Below are 25,160 nucleotides of genomic sequence, written 5' to 3' on the forward strand. Positions count from 1 at the left end.
ACATTTTCTAATGTATTCACAACATGAGGCCACCTTTCACTTCCCTTTTTTATAACAAACCAAAAGCATCACTACAAAGCTTCCAATTTCATCAACTTTTTAACCATAAACGGCCATTACTAAAGGCAATCATAATATATGATATCAAAATATCAACATTATTATTACAAAAAAAAAAAAAAAAAAAACTCATACCATGAGGTGGCATTTAGAAGCCATACAACATTTTGATAATAATTTAATAAAATAAAACAATTAAACATAATCACACGTGTCTCTCTGAGACACTAACATCAGTCTCTCCTGGAAACCTTGCCACCTGAGAAAGAGCATTGTTTTCTATTCTGTTACCAATTTTTGGACTTAAACTTTGTTTTTCATATGTTATGAATGCATCACCAGCAACTCTAACAGTAACAGCTTTGTGGCTCTTGCATCCCAACAAGATACCTGGACTCCGCCTCGGATTCTCCCTAATGACCTTTGGTTTCAATGGTACCTTTAATGGACTCCTTACTGTAAATTCATACATTTGATCTTCACAGTCTGACATAACTGCAGCACTTGCAGTAACTACACTCCATTCTACACTCGCCTCACTCGGCGCGTAACAAGTTGAAGCAGCATCTGATGTCCGTCTATTGAGAAAATTGTTGGAAGATTTTTCTTTGAGACTCTCAATCTCAAACAAATCAGAACTTGCATCACTTCCAGCATCATCATCATCATCATAGTTTGCATCAACAATTTCTTCCATTTTGGAAGAAAATATCAACCTTTTATCAATGCTCAAGGAACTTTTTTTGCTATTGGTCAATATTGGATTTGGTGATCCAAATACTTCAACTGATTTTCTTGGTGTTTTTTCTTCATCTAATGGAAATTGCATTTTGACAAGATGGTTTCTTGAGTTAGAAGGGAAACTATTCATTTCACTGTTTAATCCTACACTTAAATTCTCTTGCTTTTGAAAGTAAAGATCTTTATTGATGAAAAATTCTGAACTAGCCTTTCTTAATTTAATTGAAATATCATCATCAAGACCAAGATTGAATTCTTTTTTTGGTGTTGTTTTTTCATGAACTGCACCATAGTTAGAAGTTTTGTTATTAAAACTGATTTCACCTGCATGATCACTGATATCAACAGAATTCTTATCAGAACAAGAGCATTTGAGACCAAGTCTTGATAGAACACTCTTAGCATGCACCTTATCTTTGATACTTTTTTCAGAATCTCTCTTTAAGAGTGCATTTTGGCTGTTCCATGTTGATATAGAACTAATACTTGGAGTTCCATACTCAACTTGGTACTTTGTAGCAGCTCTTGGAGTTTCAACTACTTTTCTGTTGAAGTATTTTTCAGCTCCAAATACTTCAATTTCTCCACTTTCTTCTGTCATATGTAATGAAAAGGTGGAAAGAGGAAAGGAAAATGGACAAGAGAATATATAAAGTAAAAGGGTGAATATAAATATGAGCAATGTCCTAAGGAGTAGTACTATTATATATGTTTAGTAGGTATCAAGTTTAGGGTGAATGGGGTCTTTATATAGTTTTCAGGTGGTTATTGGAATAATAAGTTGTATGTTTCAACTTGGAACTAATATTTTATTAGTTATTTATAATTAAAATATTATATTTGTATTAAAATAATAAATTCTTTAAACATTTAATCTGTTTAATTATTAAACGTTAATCATGCATTTATTGTGAGATTCCATTAAATCTATATTATAAGTGTCTAATGAAATCATTTTTAGTGTCATGAAATAATGAAATAATAGTATATAGATTATTATTTATGTATAGATTAGTAATCATATCTCAAATACCATAAATATTAGATATTAAATATTCTTATAAGTATAAATATTAAAAGTAATGATTAGGGGTTGGAATAGGCCAGGCCAATTAATAGAGACCTACGACCTAGTTTAAACAGGTCAAGACCAGGCCAGACTTTATTTTAAGTAGAAAAGGCCTACGCTTTTTTATAAGCCTATTTAGTTAAATAGGCTAGACCACAAGCTATAAGAAAAGTCTTTTAAGTCTATTAGGTCGGCCTCTCTAAATAAATATGAAAAAAATTACTATTTATTAAAATACAAAATTAAAGCTTAGTTATATTGAAGAACTTGTGAAAATAAGTTGAAAAAGCCTAATGAATAATGTCATAAGTTGTTTAAATAAGCTCTCAAACAAATAATCTCATAAAACTTATATTACTTTGAAGGCTTAAATAAGTCAATGTAAAAAAATATTTAATCTCATTGTACTTTTGATTCTCTTATCTATTTAAACATTAGTTGATTTACTTATTTACGTATATGTTCAAATAAAATAGGATTTTTAAGCAGGCTAATAGGCTAATCAGACTTTCAAAAATGTCAGGCTTAAGCCAAAAAATAAGCTTATGATAGGTCACAGGCCAAGCTTAGGCTTTGAATTTTTTAACAGACCAGGTCTAGACTTGATAAAGTCTAACTCGGCCTGACCTATTTCCACCCCTAGTAATGACGAATACATATGTGCGAGTTTGAGGATCTTGCTCCCACAAAATAAAATAACTTTTCTTACAAAAAAAAACCTTACTATGAAAATACAAAATGATTTTTAATTTCCTTTGTAAAATAATTGTCTGTCTACATATATGATTTTTTTATAGAAAATAAAAGTTGAAAGCTTTGAAGATAAAAATAAAACAAATTACTATTTGAAGTATAATAGAAAGTGAGAGTCTGCTCAAATAGAATGCAAGAGGCTCTGGTTGTGTTATTTTTGTAGAAATAGTGAATAATCCATGTATTTAGTAAATTAAAATGATGGTGAGTGGAAGTTGTGGAAAGCCTACTCACTCGAGAATCTTGAGAGCCTCTTTCTGTATGCGTGCTTAGTAAAAATTTGTGACCCTTCATTTTCTCGATTCTAGGGTATAGACCTTTATAGAAATTATTTAGGTATGGGTTAGAAAGTAAGGAAACGATTTTCTCATTCCTTCCTCGGAAACATGCAATGGAGGAGACCAAGTCGTCCTTCAATTGTGGGAGGAACGACTTTCCCCATTTTCTCACATTCCTCGGCCATTTCTCCTAAGCCACTTTAGAATATATGATGCGTATTGTAACACCCCAAATCTACCCCGCAATAAACAAGAATATCAGAGTACAAAATTTCAAAGCAAATAGAACATAAGATTCGGAGCGTCACATTTTAAACAACAAAATCACATACGTATATCATGCTCAATCACTTAGATACATAACACACATATAGGAGAACAATATCGAAATCATTAATCATTGTCAGCCAATCAAGTACTTGCATCGCAGCGGAAAATCGTATGTCAACAACAATACAACTCATAATATCACGGCCAAACACGGCACGATACATCAAAAGGTCTCAGCATAACATAAGGACAAAGTTTAACAAGGATAAACATAAGGAGCTAAAACATAAACAAGTAATCCAACGTTCCCCGAGTATTACGTATCAGAGCATTGACACACACCGACTCGAGCTATAGGTACACGACTACTCCTCGTCATTACCTGCACGTTACCAACGGAGAGTAACATTCAAACAGAAGGGGTGAGATATCATTCATTATAAAGGAGTGTATGATAATATTCAAGGCGGAGAAATAATCATACATTGGTCACCACTTTTCAACACATATCACTTACTACTATTCACATCATTCAACATCTTACCGACAACAATAATATCAATCTCAATTAAGGCATACATAGGAATTTATCACATATGTCCAATGAACAACCATCAAATTAAATCGACACAAGATAACATTCATGTTATGCACACACAAATATTCAAATACGACTCATCACACGACTTTACTTATGCAACTCGAACAATGCAAATGAATGTGGTACCATTGGAGTGAAACTCCCGTCTCAAACAATTGCCATTGGGTCGTCTCAAACATTCGCCACAAGGGCCGTCTCAAACATTTGCCACTAGGGCCGTCTCAAACAATGCAATGAATGTGACTCAATGATGCACATTCACAATCACACTTAACGACATAATTCGACTCGAACAACACAATCCACGTAAACGACATGATCAACTTAAACGATATAATCAAATACGCACAGTTAATCACATATAGCATATAACATCTTTATCAATTATGCATATCAACACATACATCATTATATCATCATGAGGAAGGTACATATCATCATCTCAATAACATTATCATAAGAAAACATACATCAAGTTATACAACAACACAGTTATGTCAATTCAGCACAAAGAGCATACTTCATATGTTAACACAACATAGTTCATCACTTAATCCTAATAAACATAATAGGAAACTATATCATATGAATCATTTTATTGCGTCATGGTATAGTTCATTGCGTTAGCTTTCCAACGCTTCAAACGGCTCCTAAAACGGAGTTACGGATCAAAAGTTATGGTCTTTACAAAAATCTGCCAAAAATGGAAATCAGCAGGTCGATGCAAAGGATCTTCAGGTCGACGCATAAATGTTTCTGTCCCCCTCGGGTATGCGCACGCTGACCCAATAGGTCAACGCATTCATCAGAAACCCAAATTTTTGCCTTTTTAGGCTGCACAGGTCGACGCAAACCTCTGTGTAGGTCGACCTATGCTGCGTAAAACTCAGAAAATCACCATTTTCTTCCCCATTCCCCTCATACAACACCCATTAACCCAAACCAAATCCATACATCAATAAACATCAAATACAACCAGTATTCATCATTATTGAACAACATATATCACCAAAATCATATTTAATCATGTAGTTCCATAGAAAATAGCATAAACCCTAACTTTTCTACACACAACTTCCATGGATGCAACATATAATTAAATCTCACCCAAAACATCATCATACATCCCTTTAGCATGAAAGAATCCCACCCTTACCTTAGGTTTGGATTGAAGACAACTCTAGCTTCAACCTTGAGATTCTCCTCTCTTCTCTTCTTTCACCAAAAACCCCAAAATGAACTTCTAACTTCTATTTCCTCTAAAACCCTTGTTTTAGATAAACCCTTACTATCTTTAATTACTAATGGGCTCTAACTAACACCCCTCACTTACTAATACCAACTTAGGCCCAATAATCAACAACACTTACTATCTTATATTAGTTACTAACAATTCCCAAATAAAACAACATAAAATCAATTAAGCATATAATTAACACATAATTCACAATTAATTCACAAAACTCACATAAATAAATAATTAAAGAAAAACGGCCGTTACACGTATTACATGAGACAGGTTGTTAGTCTTGGTCTTAAGCCCAAGTGAGAGGCCTGCAATATTCTTTAGGCGGCCACCTTGCTTTATACACTTTGGGATACATGTTACACTCAAGACTCCTTGGGTGATCTAGCTTCATTCGGGCGCTCGGTCCTTTAGATCCATCACAGACCATTTCCTTTTAGGCCTAGTAAGTTATCCTAATCTATAATCTCTCAAGCACGAGGCCTTAAAAAGGGCTAAGTGATATAACTCGAGCATATTTTTCGTATTAAAGATTATGCGAGTTTCATAGAAGAAACTCAGGACGAGTCTCTCAAACAAAGTTAGATGCGAGTCCCTCAGGAAATACTTTAGAAGGTGAGTTCCTGAAGCGTTACTACCCCATTTTACCTTTTGTATTTGGGGTCGTTCAGGCCCATTTTGAAATCACGATCTTCATGTTTTGAAGCATTTATGGCAAATGATTTCACGTTGCTTGAATTTATCATAGTTTGTCCATTTGTTGTCGAAGTTTTATGATACCTTAGTTGTACAAGGTTCTCACTTGAGGCGAGTCCCTCAAGCGTAGAGTTTTATGGGTGTTGATCCTTCCGTGAAGGTCCATTGTATTTTCCTTAAAAAAAATCTTGTTGAAAGTCCACATGTATCATCATATTGTGTCAAAGATAGGAATGAACACAGACGTAAAATAAGGTATGGGTCCAAAAAATTAATCTCCTTAAATAACTCCATATATAAGAGAGAGAAGTGTAGAGCACATATCTGAAGGCCTCTAACAAGGGGTCCAATTTGAATGAACTAAAAGACAAAACCTTATCCAGACTTCGTTGGTCTAAGCTTAGGGGCTACTAATACGATCAAGAGCGAATTTAAACTCATCCCACTAAAGTCAAGGTAATATGAATCCAGTTGTTAAAAAGAAATCCAGCAGGTACACTCATCTAGAGCTGGCACAATGGGTCAGGCTTGCCGGGCCAAAATGTCCGCAAAAATATAGGGCTTGAACAAGAAATTTAGAGCCAATTAAAACTGAATTTGTTAGCCTGCCAAGTTAGAGTCCAAAATTTAACTGGACTAGCCTAACCGAATTGTGGGTAACATTCCTATTTTATAAATTTAAAAAAAAACATAAATTATTTTAAATATTTCTATTATAATATTTTTTCCTCTAATTTCCTTATCAAAGAGCGTTGCACCTTAAACTTGTTCTAGCTGATATTACTAATTTTTATTTGTAATTCTTTAAAAAAATTTAGTTTATATATCTCATGGCCAACTAATTTTTTAAAGAATGTTTTATTTATTAAAAGTTGTTTTTAAAGTAAAAAATAAAAAATAAATAGAAATAGAGTCGGCTCAAAAAAGTACAACCCACATAGGATCAGACTTGAACAATCAAATTGCAATTCATTTATATTTTGAGTTTATTGCTCGACCCGCAAAAAGTATGAACTTTTACAGGCCAGATCGCCATAAGCTGGGTAGCTCGTTTTATAAGCTTCATACTCACCTTAGAGGAACATAAGATTGAGGACACACAACCATCATGTGTCGTATATTCGAACTCAGGACCTTGAGAGGAGCAGACTCCCAAGACTCAAGCCTCCACCGCTAGGCCAACCCTTGGGGGTTACTAGAGTTATATATTATTTGGCTAGGTCCCGTATGTAATTACTGAATTTGAAACATAATTGACGACTTTACAGTTTTCCCTGTTAAGAGTTGTGAATGGGAGTGTGAGATATAGAGGAAGACTCAGTCAATCATTTTTTCAAAATTCAGAATCAAGATGACAAGAACGACAACCTTTATTATCAAATTATATCTTCAACAAGTAAATGTTAATGTTTTAATTTTATATAATTAATCAATGAATTTTTCGGCTTTAACTCAAGCATTAAAGTATTTGGGTGCAAATCTTTCACTGCTAGATTAAAATACAAGACTTTATTAACTCGTCGTTAGGATAATAAAAATGAAAAAGAAAAAGAAGTATTACTTCTAAATGCCACCTCAAAAGCATGTGTGTTTTTTTGTGTAATAATAATATTGATGTTGTTAAGAATACTGAATACAGAGAGATAGAAAAGACTGGTAGTATATTGTTTCTCGTAGAAACGATTGGTGTGTTTTCCTTTCATATGCCAAGAGGTGATATATATAGTGTCGCTACTACTATACATGTTACTGTTAAATGTTTGAAAATTTGTGTATACACTATTCATTGGTATTTCAAAATAGTAGTAATAATAATTACTTATTATTATAACACTCCTCCTTTTTGAAATATTTGCCGCAGTGCTCCGTTGATGTCTTGTTGAGACGAATCCTATGGGAACATAAGTTGCCTCGTTAAAAACCTTATTAGGAAAAACCCATTGGGATAAAATCCTTAATAAGGGAAAAAGAGTACAACATTATGCTCCCCCTCAATAGAGGGATATGCTTGGTTCTGTCACTTTTTATGTAACCTTGTTTCATCTGGGTAACACATGCCGCATTGTCTTCATACAAAATTGTTGGATTATTATCAATTGGTAAACCAGACGCTCCCTGGATATGTCGAGTTACCGATCGTAACCATCTACACTCTTTGCTTTCTTCATGAAGGGCAATTACTTCTGCATGATTTGAAGAAGTTGCTACAAGAGTTTTCTTTTGAGATCTCAATGATATTGCAGTGTTGCCATATGTGAATATATATCCAGTTTGTGATTTAGCATTATGTGGGTCTGACAAATATCCTGCATCTGCATAACCAAGCAAAACTAGTTTTGTATTGTTAGAATAAAATAAACCAAGATCAGATGTACCTCGAAGATATCGAAATATATGCTTTATTCATTTCCAATGTCTTTTAGTAGGGCATGAACTAAATCTTGCTAGTAAATTCACTGCAAACGCTATATCGGGTCTTGTATAGTTAGCAAGGTACATGAGTGCCCCAATGGCACTGAGGTATGGAACTTCTGCGCCAAGATCCTCTTCATTACTTTCCTTAGGCCTAAAAGGATCCTTTTCAATATTAAGGGTTCTACCCATCATTGGACTACTCAAAGGATTTGCCTTGTCCATGTTGAACCTTCTCAATACCCTTTCTGTATAATTTGATTGGTGTACTAATATACCATTTTTAGTGTACTCAATCTGTAAACCAAGGAAGAATCTGGTTTTTCCCAAATCTTTCATTTCAAATTATTTCTTTAAATAATTTTTTGCTTCTTTGATTTCTTTATTCGTCCCAATGATATTTAAATCATTAACATAAACAACAATTATTACAAACCCAGATGTTGTTTTTCTTATAAAAACACAAGGACAAATAAGATTTTCTCATAGCCTTCTTTAAGTAAATATTCACTTAGTCTATTGTACCACATGTGCCCGGATTGTTTTAATCCATACAATGATCTTTGCAACTTAATTGCATACATTTCTCTAGGTTTTGATGTCTCGGGCATTTTAAATCCTTCAAATATTTTCATGTATATATCAGTATCAAGTGATCCATATAAATAAGCAGTAACAACATCCATAAGATACATATCAAGATTGTTAAATACTGATAAACCAATTAAGTAACGAAAAGTAATGGCATCCATAACATGAGAATATGTTACCTCATAATCAATTCCTGGTCTTTGGTAAAAACCTACTGCAACGAGACGAGCTTTGTATTTGACAATCTCATTTTTCTCATTTTGTTTTCTTACAAAAACCCATTTATACCCAACAGGTTTCACACCTTTAGGTATAGCCACAATAGAGCCAAATACTTCTTGATTATTAAGAGAATTTAACTCAGTATCTATAGCATCTTTCCAATTTTTCCAGTCATGTCTATTTTGACATTCATTCATAGTTCGTGGTTCTGGATCATCATTAATAATTTCACATGCAATGGAAAATGAAAATATTTCATCTATATTCATACCTTTTCGGTTCCACAAATTTCCCGTATCAACATAATTAATTGAAATCTCAAGATCATTCTTATTTCTAGTTTCACTATCAATGATCTCATTTTCATCATCTTGTGCTTCTTCGAGAGCACGCTTTTCAATTTTGGACTTATCATTATCTAGTGTCTTTTCAAGATCACTTTCAATCATATTCACCTTTTCTATTCCCTTTCTTTTTCGGGGATTTTTGTCTTTGGATCCCATAGGTCGGCCACGTTTCAAGTGTGCCTTAGATGTACTTGCTTCATTATTTTGATTTGAAATCTCAATCGTAGCTGGGACATTTATAGCCGGTACATGTGACTTTGTTACTCTTTTCAAATCAGTAAATGAATCTGGCAATTCATTTGCTAAATCTTGTAAGTGAATTATTTTCTTTATATTTTCTTCCCACGATCTATTATATGGGTCCAAATATAATAAATGAGGTACATGCCATGTTATGTCATTTTCTGATTTTTTATTCTCTCCCCCTAGAGTTGGAAATATTGTTTCGTCAAAATGACAATCAACAAATCTTGCCTGAAAAACATCACCTGTTAAAGGTTCAAGATATCTAATAATAGATGGTGATTCATACCCCACATATATACCTAACCTCCTTTAAGGACCCATCTTTGTTCTTTGTGGTGGTGATATTGGGACATATACTGCACACCCAAAAATCTTTAAATGAGAAATATTTGGTTCCTTTCCAATTGCAAGTTGATAAGGGGTATGTTTATGATCAACACTTGGCCTTAGACGGATGAGTGCTGCAGCATGTAAAATTGCATGACCCCAAACTGTAACTGGTAGTTTAGTTCTCATTATTAATGGTCTAGCAATATATTGAAGACGTTTGATTAATGACTCAGCTAAACCATTTTGTGTATGTACATGAGGAACAGGATGTTCAACAGTAATACCAATTGACATGCAATAATTATTAAATGATTCAGATGTAAATTCACCAGCATTGTCAAGTCTAATTTTCATTATAGTATAATCAGGAAATTGAGCTCTAAGTTTAATTATTTGTGCAAGAAATTTTGCAAATGTCATATCACGACTTGACAACAAGCATACACATGACCATCTACTAGAAGCATCAATTAATACCATAAAATACCTCAATGGTCCTGACGGAGGATGTATAGGTCCACATATGTCTCCTTGAATTCTTTCAAGCAATGCAGGCGATTCTGTCTGAATCTTTCCTGGTGAATATTTTGTTATTAGTTTGCCAAGAGAGCAAGCTTCACATGGTTTATTTTTTATAAGTTTTAAACTTTTCAATGGATGACCATGTGTACTTTCAACTATTTTACGTATCATAGTAGATCCAGGGTGACCTAAACGGTCATGCCATAAAGTCACAATTTTGGGATCTTCTTTTACTACTAAGTTGCATTCAATTTCAAGTAAATATGTGTAATGTAATCCAGAAGGCAGTTTTGGTAGCTTTTTTAAAATTTTATTCTTTCCCAAAATATTAGAGGTAATATTAATGTATTTCATATTACCTTCAGTTGCAGTTTCAGTATCATATCCTTGACGATATATGTCATTAAAACTCAACAAATTTCGCTTTGATTTTGGAGAGTATAAAGCATTGTTAATGACAAATTTTGTCCCATTTGGTAATATGAACATAGCATTACCTGTTCCTTCAATCAAATCTGCAGGACCTGAGATTGTATTTATTATAACTTTAGTGGGATTTATTTCAGTAAAATATTTCTTACTTTTGAGGATTGTGTGTGTAGTTCCACTGTCCGGAATGCAAATGTCTTTGACATGTTCCATGTATAACCTTCTTAAAATAGACATAAGATTAAATAGAGTAAATTAACAACATATTTAACATTATTATTTCATGCAAACATAAGATACATCTTAACAACATACAAATGCTTAAGTTGATACATATTTCAAATATAAAACAAGCACACCAAACATTATTCAAATACATATTTTAAATAATTACTTAATCAGTTTCACCTCCAACAAAGTCAGCAGTCTCAAAATAGGTATTATTGTTTCTGGGTTCAATCTTATTAAAATTCACTTCTTTTCTCTTTTCTTCAACATATGCCATTGGTCTTTTACACAAATGTTCTGGTGTTCTACACACCTTAGACCAATGGTCTTTCTTTCCGCATCTGTCGCATATATCTTCATAATTCCTTGAGGGACATTCTTGGATATACTTACCCTTTCCTTTGCGATTCCAATTATTTTGGTCATATCTGGGAGATCTATAATTATTCATATGACCTCGTCCACGTCCTCTACCACGAAAATAGTTTCGACCGTGGAAAAGGTTTCGACCATGATATCCTCCTTGATTTTGACCATCATAACGAGCATGACCATTTTTACCATCAGAACGAACATGACCACCACGTCTCTTAAGACGATTAAAGCCACCACGCCCACGATTAAAGGTCGTGGCAATAATTTCAAGATATGGCATTGTTCCTGTGGGTCGTGCCTGGTGTTTTTTATAAGGAGCTCGTTATTTTGTTCTGCCACCAGAAGGGCTGCAACTAAATCAGAAAACTCAATGTATTCTCTCATTCTATATTGTTGTTGCAATAATACCTGAGATGCATGGAAAGTTGAAATTTTTTTTCCAACTTTTCTTTTTCAGTTATAGTTCTGCCACAAAATTCTAGCTTTGCTATAATCTGGTGCATAGCAGAATTATATGCAATGACAGTTTTGTAATCTTGGAACCGTAACTTGTTCCACTGATCCATTAATGAGAGTAACAGGACTTTCTTCTAATGTCCAAATCTTGCTTTAATTTTGTCCCATAAAATCTTGGGATCCTTAGCATTTGAGTATTCGGTTTGTAATCCATCATGAAGATGGTGTTTTATTATTCTGTTCACTTTTGACTTTTTCTTTTCCATTTCTTCTGGGTCATCTGTTGTTTTTCCAGAATTGTCTCCTTCAAGGATTTTGTTAAGTCCCTCACATGAAAGGTACTCTATTAAATTGTTGTTCTAGGTTATGAAGTTCTCCCCAGTTATGCTTAGAATTTTGAATTCATGCTTAAGATTGGACATGATTATATCTATAATTCAGATGAACATAATCATTATTTAAAAACTAAAAGAAATATCAATTTATTCAATCACAAAATTCGTGATTACATATTATTTAAAACCTCTACTAACAAACCAAGCTATGATAAGTAATGGTAAGACAAGAATTATTATTAAAGCTACAAAATCATTACCTAATTCTTCATGCATAATAAGACTGAAAATTAAAAAAATGATTACAATGAGAGTGATGAGCAAAATAAGAAAATCAGTCATTTGAAAAAATTTGTAGGTAGATGTTTTGAGAATGATGTGAAAATTATGAAAGAAGTTGGAGTATTTATAGAGGTAAAAATGGTTGTTATATTACCGTTGGGGAAAAGGAAAAAGAAAAAGAAAAAAGTTGATTAAGAGAATATTAAACCAAAAATTAAGTGTGTTAAAAAAAACATATGACCGTTATAAGTGTTGGAGATAAATATAATCTATAACATATAAGGTAAATGAACACATATGATAAAAATTAGTACATGCGTATGGGGTTTTAGATCTCCACCGAATATTAAAAGAATATTTACATATGGAGTCTCAGACTTCCATTGAATATAAAAGTTAATATCTGCAAATGAGATTATGACCTCCATTGAAATATAAAAGTTTGTGTTTGCATTAGGAGTCTCAGACTTCCATTAAATATAAAAGTTAGTAACTGCATATGGGGTTTTTAAACCTCCACTAAAGATAAAAGTTAGTAACAGTATATGGTGGTTTTTAAACCTCCACTAAATATAAAAATTAGTAAATATATAAATATAAATGTTAGTAATGGTATATGGGGTTTTAAACCTCCATACAAAATTTATTTGTCTTGGCTTTAATATACCATTTTATAGTTGCCTTTAGTAATGGCAGTTTATGGTTAAAAAGTTGCTAAAAGTGGATGCTCTGTAGAGATGCTTTTGGTTTCATATAACGATACTGAAGTGAAAAGTGGCCTCATATTGTGAATACACGACAAAGTGACCCCTCCAATGATTTCTTCATGCAGAACGATGGTTCTATTTTATTGTTTTGTTTTTATTCCTTTTTGTTGCATAATTGGTATTGGAAGGTTTGGCAAAATTTTCACTTTTTAAAAATTGGCGTGCCTAATAATAATAAGGTGACATTTACCTTACACAAAAGTTTTGCCATCTTTGTAGTTGCTCGGAAATTAAAGTTATGGTGGTACGACATGTTGAAAAAAATACTCATTGGTTTATTTTATTGCTAATTGCTTTCTCATTCAATTTAGCACGACATCTATCTATTAATAGTTATATATATATATATATATATATATATATATATATATATATATATATATATATATATATATATATATATATATATATATATATATATATATATATATATATATATATATATATATATACTATTATAAATATACTATAATATCTTGATTTCTCTTTATATATATATATATATATATATATATATATATATATATATATATATATATAAGAGACCCGTGCGTATGTACGAGTCGATCAAAGAAAACAAGATATTAAAAATAAATTTAATTTAAATTATGTTTAAAAAAATGTTAATTATATCATAATATTAATAATAAATATTAATAAAGAAGAAAACATTATTTAAAAATAGTAACTTTTTCATATAAATAATAATTTAGTTTATTATTTACTATAAATTATTAAGATAAGAATATCTTAATATATGACCTTAAGACACACATAGCATATAAAGTAAATAAAAAGAAATAATAAAATATAATTTTTATTAATATATTGTGTATAGTTTATGTGCAATAAACAATAGGTTAATAGGTTAAATAAAAATTGATTTGGGGACCACATTAGAATTTGTTCAATACAAAATGCCAAAAAAATTTGATTTGGTGGACCAAATATCAATTATTAAGATAAGAATATCTTAATATATGACCTTAAGACACACATAGCATATAAAGTAAATAAAAAGAAATAATAAAATATAATTTTTATTAATATATTGTGTATAGTTTATGTGCAATAAACAATAGGTTAATAGGTTAAATAAAAATTGATTTGGGGACCACATTAGAATTTGTTCAATACAAAATGCCAAAAAAATTTGATTTGGTGGACCAAATATCAATTACATACAATGGCCCATTGTTGTAGAAGACAAAAAAGTCTTATGCACTACATAAAATATGTTATTATAGTATTGGAAATTACAATTTCACGTTTGCTTTGGAGAAGTGAAAAACTTTCAGGGTTTTAGGGAAGTAGGGCAACAATCATTGTATGTAACTCAGAGAAAATCAATAGAGGAGGAGAGGGATGTCTGGTCCGAGAAAGCCCTGTTATGGTTACATATCAGACAATAATTGGTGTGAAAGAAAGTAAGAAATTGTTCCCCTTAGCTGCTTCAAATGCATTATGGTTTAAATTAGTTCCTCTGTTTTTCAATTTGGTTTTCAATTTGCTACTAAAAAATGCAATGAAACCTTCATTAATGAGTATAATAGGTTTGAAAAAAAAATCATTTATCGATGGAATATAATTGTTTGAAAAGATTTTAGATGTTGAAGAATGTTTTATTTAGTATTTCGAAATGATTTGTATAATTATGTAGATATTATAATTTGTATTTTTTGTACCGATAATGAGTTTTCAGCAGAAACTTGTTTTGGAGAGGATAGATCAAATGGTGATGGAAGTTGGTGATCCATGCGAGCAGAAAAAGTTTGGTAAGAAAGGGGAAAATAAATCTGCTAAGAAAGTTATTACAAATGTCGTGAACAACACATCTGTTATGACAAATGTTGATGATGCGAAATCAGGTTTGAAAAAAGGAAAAGATGTTATGCATCCTATTAAAATAGAAGACCAATCTGATGAAAAAGGAAACATATAGTCTCAAAGGATGCCAAAGCTAAATAGAGTTGGAAAGTCAGTTTCAAAGAAACAACTTGCTGCAGAGAAGCTTGGGGTTATTGATAACACGATTTTATATCATATATTTAGCCTGAAATCCAAAAATATTTATAGCATTTTCCGTCAATTATATTGTTTTATTATGATATTATGCGAGTATTTGCTTTGTTTAAGGTTTTACGCTCTTATTGAGACTATTTGTGAAAAGGAAAGAAATGGAGCTTAAATCACTACTATTTGTGCCTAAAAGATGAAAAAGGGGTGCAGAAGCAAGAAAGGGGTGCAAAGAAGACCCAATTGTGCAAAGCGCTAGCCCAGCCCACGAAGGAATCATTTGCACGTGGCCCAACTCATTCCAGCACGTGGAGACGCACGTCTCCAACGTCTCTCTGCCACGTCACCAAGAGGAGACGCCCGTCTCCAACTGCTCCTGGATCTTCTCCACTTGAGACGCACGTCTCAAGTCGTTCAAAGGGTCTCCCCAAAAAGTGGAGAGGCACGTCTCCAAGCCCCAGTCAAAGAGAAGCTCCTCTTTTCACGCGTTCCAACTGCAGTCCCTCACCTATAAATAGAGGCTGCTACTTCAGTTCAAAGTGTCCGATTTTCTGCTAACGAAGTGCTGCCGAAATTATTCTGCGACCATTTTTTACTTTCTTGCTTTCAATTCAACCGCTTTAATTTTCTCACAACAATTTCCACACCGGAGATTGTTGTGAACCTTTTATAAATCTAGCCTTACGTTAGATTTATCTTTTATATTCCTTGTTTTAAATTTCTGCCCGTTAATTTCCGAAGAACGATCCAGCCAACCTGTGGTGGAAGTTCGAGTACTTCAAGATTCAATTCAATTCAGATTTATTTTATTTCAGGTTTATTATTTACCGCCTTTATTTATATTATTATTGCATGATATATTGTATGCCATTTAACGTGCCTTTTATTATAAACCAAATGAATTTATGCATGTTTAACCGTATTAATATGTCCGGCTAATTAACTAAGATATCGGTATGTAAAGTAAGTTAACTGTGGGATCCGAAATAAATTGGCTTAATTATGTTTTATTAAACTTCACTTGTTTTTGGTTTATATGTCTAATTTAATTAGTAAGTCTTAAAACCAATAGAGCGAAAGTTTGAGGGGTTAAGACGGTCAAAGGTTAAAATTAATAGAGCGAAAGTTTGAGATCTTTAACTGGATAGTAGACATAGGACATTAGTTTTAAGGATGGCGAAAGCGTATTAAAACTAATTAGAACTTATTTATTTTCAAAAAATGTTTTTACAACCGCGCGGGATGGCGAAAGCGTACGTTAGGGATATTAGCATGCTCCGAGTCAACAGAGCGAGAGTTTGAGATTAGGAGATTTAAATAGATAACAACTTCATAAAACAAGCATTTTATTAATTACGTTGTTTCCAAAAAGCTTTTCTAAATCTAATGGGATGGCGAGAGCGTACATTACGAGTTAGGGCAGTAGTCTAAATCAACAGAGCGAGAGTTTGAGAGGAGGACTTTTAATCAATTGAATTAATAAAGATTTTTAATCGAATTAATATACTAGCCAATGGACCTTCGGATCGCCTAAAGTTAAACAAAATACATACTGATATCCGCCTATTATTATATTTCTTAGAATTCACAATCACTTCCCCTTAGAAACAATCAAAATATTAGTAGCCTTAGCTTTACATAATAACCTTAGATAACGGTAGATCGATTCATAGTCCCTGTGGATTCGATATCTTTTAAAACTACACGACACGACTGTGCACTTGCAGTCATCAGATTAATAGACACGTAAAGTCGCGATCAAGTTTTTGGCGCCGTTGCCAGGGACTATTTAAGTCTGTTAGAACAAGATTTGTTCTGATCAATATTCTTAGTTTTGATGATAACAAGGATATGAATTTTGTATGAGATAATGTGGTACTCTAATACTATGCAATTTCCGTTTCAGGAATTATACAAAGAGTATGCACAAAATCAGTGCAAGAAGCACTGACTCAGAAGGTTCAGCACGCAACATCAGAGCATGGTCTGACAAGACATCAGAAGATGGTCAAGCAGAATCAGAACATGGGTCTATGGAAGCATCAGAAGAACTTGAGATCAGAAGCAGAAGCACTGAAGTTCTCATGGTATCACGCTCAGAAGCACTTCAAGGTTAGAAGACAAGAAGATGCTCTGCATCAAGCTGTTTGACTCTGATGATATTCAAACGTTGTTTACACAAACATTAGATCAGAAGCAAGTACTAGACTGGCAGGCTACGCTGACTGACAAAAGGAACGTTAGAAGCTATTAAAGGCAACGTCAGTAGACACAGCGGAAACAAGACTTGAGGTAGTTGACAAAAGAAAGAAACATTAAATGCAATGCTGTACGGAATACGCAAAGCATTAAATGCTCCCAACGGTCATCTTCTCAAATGCCTATAAATATGAAGTTCTGATGAGAAGCAAAGGTTAACGAACGAATTACAAACTCTGAACCAACTTGCAGAAACGATGTTCAAATCAAAAGCTCTCAAACTTCATCATCAAGCTCACTACATTGCTGTTGTAATATCTTAGTGAGATTTAAGCTTAAACTTAAGAGAAAATCACAGTTGTGATAATAGCTTTATAAGAAGCATTGTAACTCTTAAAAGAATTTGTTTACATTAATTTGTAAGTTCTAGAGTGATCAGGTTGTTGATCAGTATACTCTAGCAAGTCTTAGAAGTTGTCTAAGCAGTTTGTTCCTAGAGTGATCAGGTTGTGATCAGGATACTCTAGAAGACTTAGAGTGTTTCTAAGTGGAAAACCATTGTAATCAAGTGTGATTAGTGGATTAAATCCTCAGGTGAGGTAAATCACTCCAAGGGAGTGGACTGGAGTAGTTTAGTTAACAACGAACCAGGATAAAAATCATTGTGCATATAGTTTTTATCTTACAAGTTTTTAAAGCTACACTTATTCAAACCCCCCTTTCTAAGTGTTTTTCTATCGTTCAATTGGCATCAGAGCGCCGGTTCTAAGGTGCAAGCACTTAACCGTGTTTAGAAAAGATTCAGGAAGAGAAAAACGCTTCTGTAAAAGATGGTTGGTGAAATTCCAACAAACACATCTGCATCTACATCTGGCTCTACTGAGCAATACAATGGTAACAATGGTTATACTAGACCACCAGTATTTGATGGTGAAAACTTTGACTACTGGAAAGATAAACTGGAAAGTTATTTCCTTGGTCTAGATGGTGAACTATGGGATCTTCTGATGGATGGTTACAAACATCCAGTAAAAGCTACAGGTGTAAGGCTTACAAGACAAGAAATGAATGATGATCAAAAGAAGCTTTTCAAGAATCATCATAAATGTAGGACCGTTTTGCTGAATGCTATCTCTCATGCTGAGTATGAGAAGATATCTAACAGGGAAACTGCCTATGATATATATGAGTCATTGAAAATGACCCATGAGGGAAATGCTCAAGTCAAGGAGACTAAAGCTCTTGCTCTAATCCAGAAATATGAAGCCTTCAAGATGGAGGATGATGAAGATATTGAGAAGATGTTCTCAAGATTTCAAACGCTAATTGCTGGATTGAGAGTTCTGGATAAAGGCTACACCAAGGCTGATCATGTAAAGAAGATCATCAGAAGCTTGCCCAGAAGATGGGGCCCAATGGTGACTGCATTCAAGATTGCAAAGAATCTGAATGAGGTTTCTTTGGAAGAGCTAATCAGTGCCTTGAGAAGCCATGAGATAGAGATGGATGCAAATGAGCCTCAGAAGAAAGGTAAGTCTATTGCATTAAAATCTAATATTAAAAAATGCACTAACGCTTTTCAGGCTGAAGAAGTAGATTCTGAAGAATCAGAATCAGAAGAAGAAGATGAACTGTCCATGATCTCCAGAAGGGTAAACCAACTTTGGAAGAGAAAACAAAGGAAGTTCAAAAGCTTCAGAAGTTCAAAGAAATTTGAACGAGGAGAATCTTCTGGTGGCAGAAGATCTGACAAGAAGAAGGTCGTCTGCTATGAGTGCAATGAGCCTGGACACTTCAAGAGTGAATGTCCAAAACTTTAGAAGGAGAATCCCAAGAAGAAGTTTCATAAGAAGAAAGGTCTTATGGCAACATGGGATGATTCTGAATCTGAATCAGAATCAGACTCTGAAGGAGAGCAAGCCAATTTTGCACTGATGGCCACAGTGGATGATGGATCATAATCTACATCAGAATCAGATTCTGAAGAGGTATTTTCTGAACTATCTAGAGATGAATTAGTTTCCGGTTTAACTGAACTTCTGGAACTCAAGGCTCATCTTAGTATCAAATACAAAAAGCTGAAAAAGCAATTTGAATTTGAAACTAAGAAGCTGGAAGTGGAAAATTCTGAACTGAAGGAAAAAGTTTTAAAATTATCCAAAGATAATGGATCTCCTTCTGAATCAGAAAAATCCATTCCTAGTCTCAATCATATTCTGAAACAATATGACTCGAGCTTCAGAAAGTTCCTATCTAGAAGTATTGGCAGAAGTCATCTTGCTTATATGATATATGGTGTTTCTGGAAACAGAAGGTTTGGTTTTGGCTATGAGGGTGATACCTCACATAAATTTGAACCTGTTGATGATTTGAAAATCACATACAAGCCATTGTATGATCAGTTCAAATATGGCCATGCACGTGATATTAGGCTCACTTCACATGCACAGAGTTTTAACACTGTACACACCAAGAAGCATGTGACACAACCTAAGAAAAATCATGCTGTCAAACCTAAAGAATATCATGTTGTTCCTCCTGTTAACTATTATGCTAAACCCAAGTTCAATCAGAACTTGAGGAAAACTAACAAGAAAGGACCCAAGAAATTGTGGGTACCTAAGGAGAAGATAATTTCTGTTGCAGATATCCTTAGCTGCAAAGAGGACAAAGCACAAAATGTCATGGTACCTGGACTCTGGGTGCTGTTGCACCCCAAAATTTGCCCACTTATTTATTCCCAAATGGCTTTCACATTACATTCATACACATATTTCATATAGGCCATTCATCCAAGGCATTCATCCATATCACTGTCACTATCCAAGAAAACCGGTGAAAAAGAGGCTGAGGTTGGGGATATTCTTGGTAAAGAAGAATCAGATCTGAGGTCTTATTGAAGAGGATCATTTCCATTTGCATACTCCTAAAATCAGGGTTTTATTCTCTCCGAGTCAAAGCTCTGATTAAAAAGAATTGACCTTTTGAGTACAAAAATGCAAATGCTTGAAGAAATATTCATTGAAGCCTCTTTGGTTGAAGATTGATTGAGAATTGGGTCAGAAACGATTTAATCGGGAAATTCATCTGGAATCGGAGAAAATCAAAACAGGTGACTTTTTGGTCAAAGTCAAGGTCAAACTGTCAAATATTGACTTTTGGTGGAAGATCGGTCAAAGAAAGTCAATGAAATGAATAAAATCAAGTTTTAACTAAAATTTACCATTTTGGGAAAGTTAGTTAAGATGAGAAAATCCTAAAATAGAAACTTCTACACTTAGTGAAATTTCTGAAATTTTGAGAATGGTTGACCAGTTCACTTCCCAGCTTGATTTCACGTGGATCTATGCATTATTTCAGAAAATGTTCAACATTAATATTGTTCATCTCATGGAGATGAACAAATTTGTAGTTGAGTGTTTTTCCATTTGAAGCATGGTTCGTGAGTTACAGAGATGCAAAGTCTGAAGATTTTCACTGAGTCAAGTCAAGCTTCCAGACAAATTGTCATGCTAGCGCAAGCATTTGCTCAAACATGTAGTGTGCCATTTTCCAATTGAGTTTCAGGAAATTCTAAAGATCTTTTTAAGGAATTATTGAGGTCTCTATCTTCCTTGCCATGTGTTCTTCCCAATGGGCTATGGGTTGTGTTGATTGAATACGTATTGATCAAAATATAAGGGCTCAAAGGCATCTCTTCATCAAATCACGCGTTGCCAAGTACAGGAGTCAAAATCCATGGCATGCATGAGACATTACGTCGAACACTTGGCAGACTACTTTTAATGCTAATTATTAAAGTCTACAAAAGTCCACTGAGAATGAGTGTGGAGCCATATTACTCTTTGCCACGTCTCCTTTCCATTAAGCCATATACTATATCAATTGAACAAGTGATAGGCGAGATATATGGTCTGGAAGTCGTGCCCTGATCAAGTTAACTTTTGCCAAAGAATAAGGGCCAGAAGCTAGGTCACGGATGCCCTGGGTATGCAGTGGGGAATCATTCGGCTTGCAAGCTGATTTTGAATGTGTTACACTTGTTTTCTCTCCAAAGCATCAACATAAAAAAGGCTCTATCCCATGTCCCCTGCGTTATGAGCCCTTATTTGTGTCAAATGATGAGTCATGAAAGGATCTATGAGCCCACGAAGAGGGCTGCACAGTTTGTTTTGCAAAAGGCTTGGCATGAGATAAGTGGCAGCAGTGTATACGTAAGCAGCATCCGGTACTTCCATAACGAACCATGCATCAGTCTGAGCCATCCAAAAGCGTGAGAGAGTTTACCAAAAAGAAACTTGCGTGTTCCCTAAGTTTTGTAGAGGAAAGATCCACTGCTTCTCACCACACCAAACACAACCATTACACTCATACTATAAAACCAAAACTCAGCTTTTGCCATTGAGGAGGACGTCATTTTTCTTTTTCAGTTTTCAATTACCTTGTCTCCACTCTCTCTTCTCATCTCTTCATCCATAACTAACCCTAACAAACTTCTAACCACCACCACTCCGCCAACCTCTATAACAACTCAACCTCCGGCGCTCTCCATAGCTATCCATCACCAAGACCATGTGCTACGAATTCCAGGATCATCATCATCAACCATAGATTCTTTGGAACTGGCTTGAATCTTTTCTTCAACAATACAAGATCCCGGAGTTTATTTCTCAGGAGTGAAAGCAAGCGCAAAAAAGGAAATAGAAGTTCTTCGAAAGCAGTCCAAGATCCAACGAGTAAGTGATTCTTTTCATTGCTTTAGAAGCATATAGGCCTGGAACCCGTCATCAGGGATTGGGTTAGGATTTAGACCACCATGTTTGCATTGAAGGTGTTGCATATGACGCATGATTCGTTGCCTTTGAATATGAATTCGGTTTGTGTGTGAAACTTGTTGTTCGGATGGATGAATCGTCTTTTCGAACTCTCTGAATGAATAGAAACCGATTGATGTGCTTAGCTTGTTCTTTGGTGAGTTTGTTATGAAGCTAGGGTTTTATGTTTGTATTCGGATAGGAGAATAGAGTAGGAGTTAAAAGAAACTAATTGCAGATCCATAATCAGTGCGAAAAAACAAGTCGAAAGGTGTAAGCTTTCATGATTTCTGGGTGATTCTTTCATGGCCGGCGCCGGTGTTCAACCGGAGAAGATAATCGGAGGAGGAACCTCCGGCGGCCACGCTACTGTTTGTTATTGCAGTCTGTCACGTGGCTGGCATGCTCTGGTCCACTTTCCCATTATTTTGCAATTTCTTTTTGTGTTCAATGATTGGATGTTGAGGTGTTGTGTTCTGATTGGTTGAGTAATTCATTTTTGTCTTTTATGACTTAAGTATAGTATTGCCCAATTGATATCATAGTTGCATTGCATGTCACGTTGATACACCACATGGTTCACATAATAATCAACATGCTGCCATTAAATAATATAAAAATGAAATAAAAATGGAATAACAAAACAGTCTGGGCCTCAGCTTTTCTTTTTGCACCTCCTCTAATCAGGCCCATGCGCTGATTAACATAGAATTAGTTCATTGCAAATTGCTTTTACACCCCTAGCTCTTAGGCAGAATTACATTTTATTTGAACTTGTTTCTCTTCTAACTTTTGACTTATTGACCAGTTTTCCTTCAAATAAAAAATAAATAAAAATATGTTTTAGATACTTCTATGTGTGTAAATAATTGTAGTATTTTTTATAGATTTTTAGAAATTAGTTTGATATTTTTAATAAATCATTTACTTTGGTATGTTCATGTTTCTCTTGGTTTTGATAGATTTTGCAAATTAATTTTGTTTAGTACCTTAGGATCAGACTTTAATCACCAACTTTTGTGTGACATCAGTAGGCTCATATACCATATTGTGTGAAAAAAATAAAAGTCTAATTCTATGTTTTGGTTAGGTTTTCATTAGATTTTCTATACCCGATTTATGTACGCTCCCAAACGGATAACCATGCGAATTTGACCTATAATTTGTTTTGCATTTATGCAAATGGCTTAGTTTCTTTTTGTACATATAATTAGGGATGTTTAGAGGTCCTAGGACCTGGAGCTGAATTTTTCAAGTCATGTTTTCTTATTTTACTTGAATCTTCCTTTCTTACTTGTAAATAACTTGCTTTTGGCTAACGATTGTATCAAAACTTGTCCAAATGACCTATAATTTTGTATGAGACTTTGTGACTTGATTCCATGATTGTTTAGACACCTATTAAAGTTCATTAGCTACTGACTTCTACCATGTAAATACATCCTTCTAACTTCACTCCTAATTTGAATTCTATTAACTAGTTTTGACCTAGTTTTGTATAGTTTTGTTAGAACTTTGTTTGTTTCAAGTTAATTGACTAACATAGATTGGTATAAGGTCTTGGACCTATAAATGAACTACTTGCTACTGACTTTAAGCTTTGTTCATATTTCCATTTGCTTTTTGTTTCGGTTAATTGATGTTTGTTCACTAATTGTTAAGTAACGATTCAAGCGATACTTCGGTAACTTCTTGTGAATATTTTCGTGTGATGCCATGATGCCTTTGTGTTTGATTTAAGACACTATTTCCTTTGGTTTGCTACTGCCCTAGGGCTTTCTTCTCCCATTTTCATGCTTTTCCTCTTCTTTCACACTTTGATTGTTGTTAGTTTAAGAGGCGACGATTGTTTGTTCGTCCTCCACCTTTTGTGGATTGTTTTCTCTTGGGATTCATTGTGTGTAGTCTCTCTTAGGAGTAGACTTGATTAGGGACTTCATTAAGTCACCTACCTTGCTTGTTTCTTTTTCTTATCTCTTGCTATATGCTTACCATGTTCCCTTAGGGTGGTGACTTCAATCTTCATTAAGATTAGTCACATAGAACAACTTAGGTTGTAGTCTATGCATGATAACATAGGTAGAGATCCCTTATCCTTGACCTTAGGGCCATTAGACTTAGATTAGAATAACTTAGATTAGAGAATAGGTTAGTTCCCTTTTGTTCATTCTTTTTCTTTTCAACATTAAAACACTAATAAAATAAAGATGCGAATCACATTAAGAAAGTGATAGAGAAATGAGTGGGATTCATTCCCTAATCTGTTTCCCAATCACTTAGTGGCATAGAAATGAGTGGGATTCATTCCCTAATCTGTTTCTCGGTCACTACTTAATGGGAGAAAAATGAGTGGGATTCAATCCCTAATCTGTTTCTCAAACATTAGTTAATGGGATAGAAATGAGTGGGATTCATTCCCTAATCTGTTTCTTGAACATTATATAATGGGATGGAAGTGAGTGGGATTCATTCCCTAATCTGCTTCTCGATCATTATACATTTTATGTGATTCTAATCGCAAAGTAAATTCCCTTAAAAAACACTCAACCAAAAACATTTAAAACATTTAATAAAGGCTCGAATTAAAACAAAGTGACGAAGTGGTGCGAAACCTTGTATTGGGTTTTGTTCATCATGTAGTTACATAAAAAACACAAACCCAAGTTCACTCTTTTGCCTCGTTAGGCGCTTAAGAACAAGTTAAGTCCTTTCCAAAACTAGGCGTATAAGTCTCCAAAGGTCGAGCATCGTGGATTGTGACCTTAACCGCTGTTCAACTAAAAAACACAAAACAAATGGAAACTATGGAGCCGAACTACGGTCGTTCTGATTCCTGAAAAGGATACGTAGGCATTGGGTCGCGGGGCCTAAGCGA

General features: G+C 34.1%; 1 protein-coding gene across 1 annotated transcript; it reads right to left on the reverse strand.

Annotated features, from left to right (window-relative positions):
* Positions 1-265: 265 nt before the first annotated feature.
* Positions 266-1,446, reverse strand: LOC131618882 (protein PHYTOCHROME KINASE SUBSTRATE 1-like). The gene has a single exon (XM_058890037.1). It carries the CDS (start codon positions 1,400-1,402, stop codon positions 266-268), a length of 1,137 nt encoding a protein of 378 aa, XP_058746020.1. The 5' UTR covers positions 1,403-1,446.
* Positions 1,447-25,160: the final 23,714 nt, after the last annotated feature.

Source organism: Vicia villosa, linkage group LG7 (assembly GCF_029867415.1).
Source record: "Vicia villosa cultivar HV-30 ecotype Madison, WI linkage group LG7, Vvil1.0, whole genome shotgun sequence".
Lineage (NCBI taxonomy): Eukaryota > Viridiplantae > Streptophyta > Magnoliopsida > Fabales > Fabaceae > Vicia > Vicia villosa.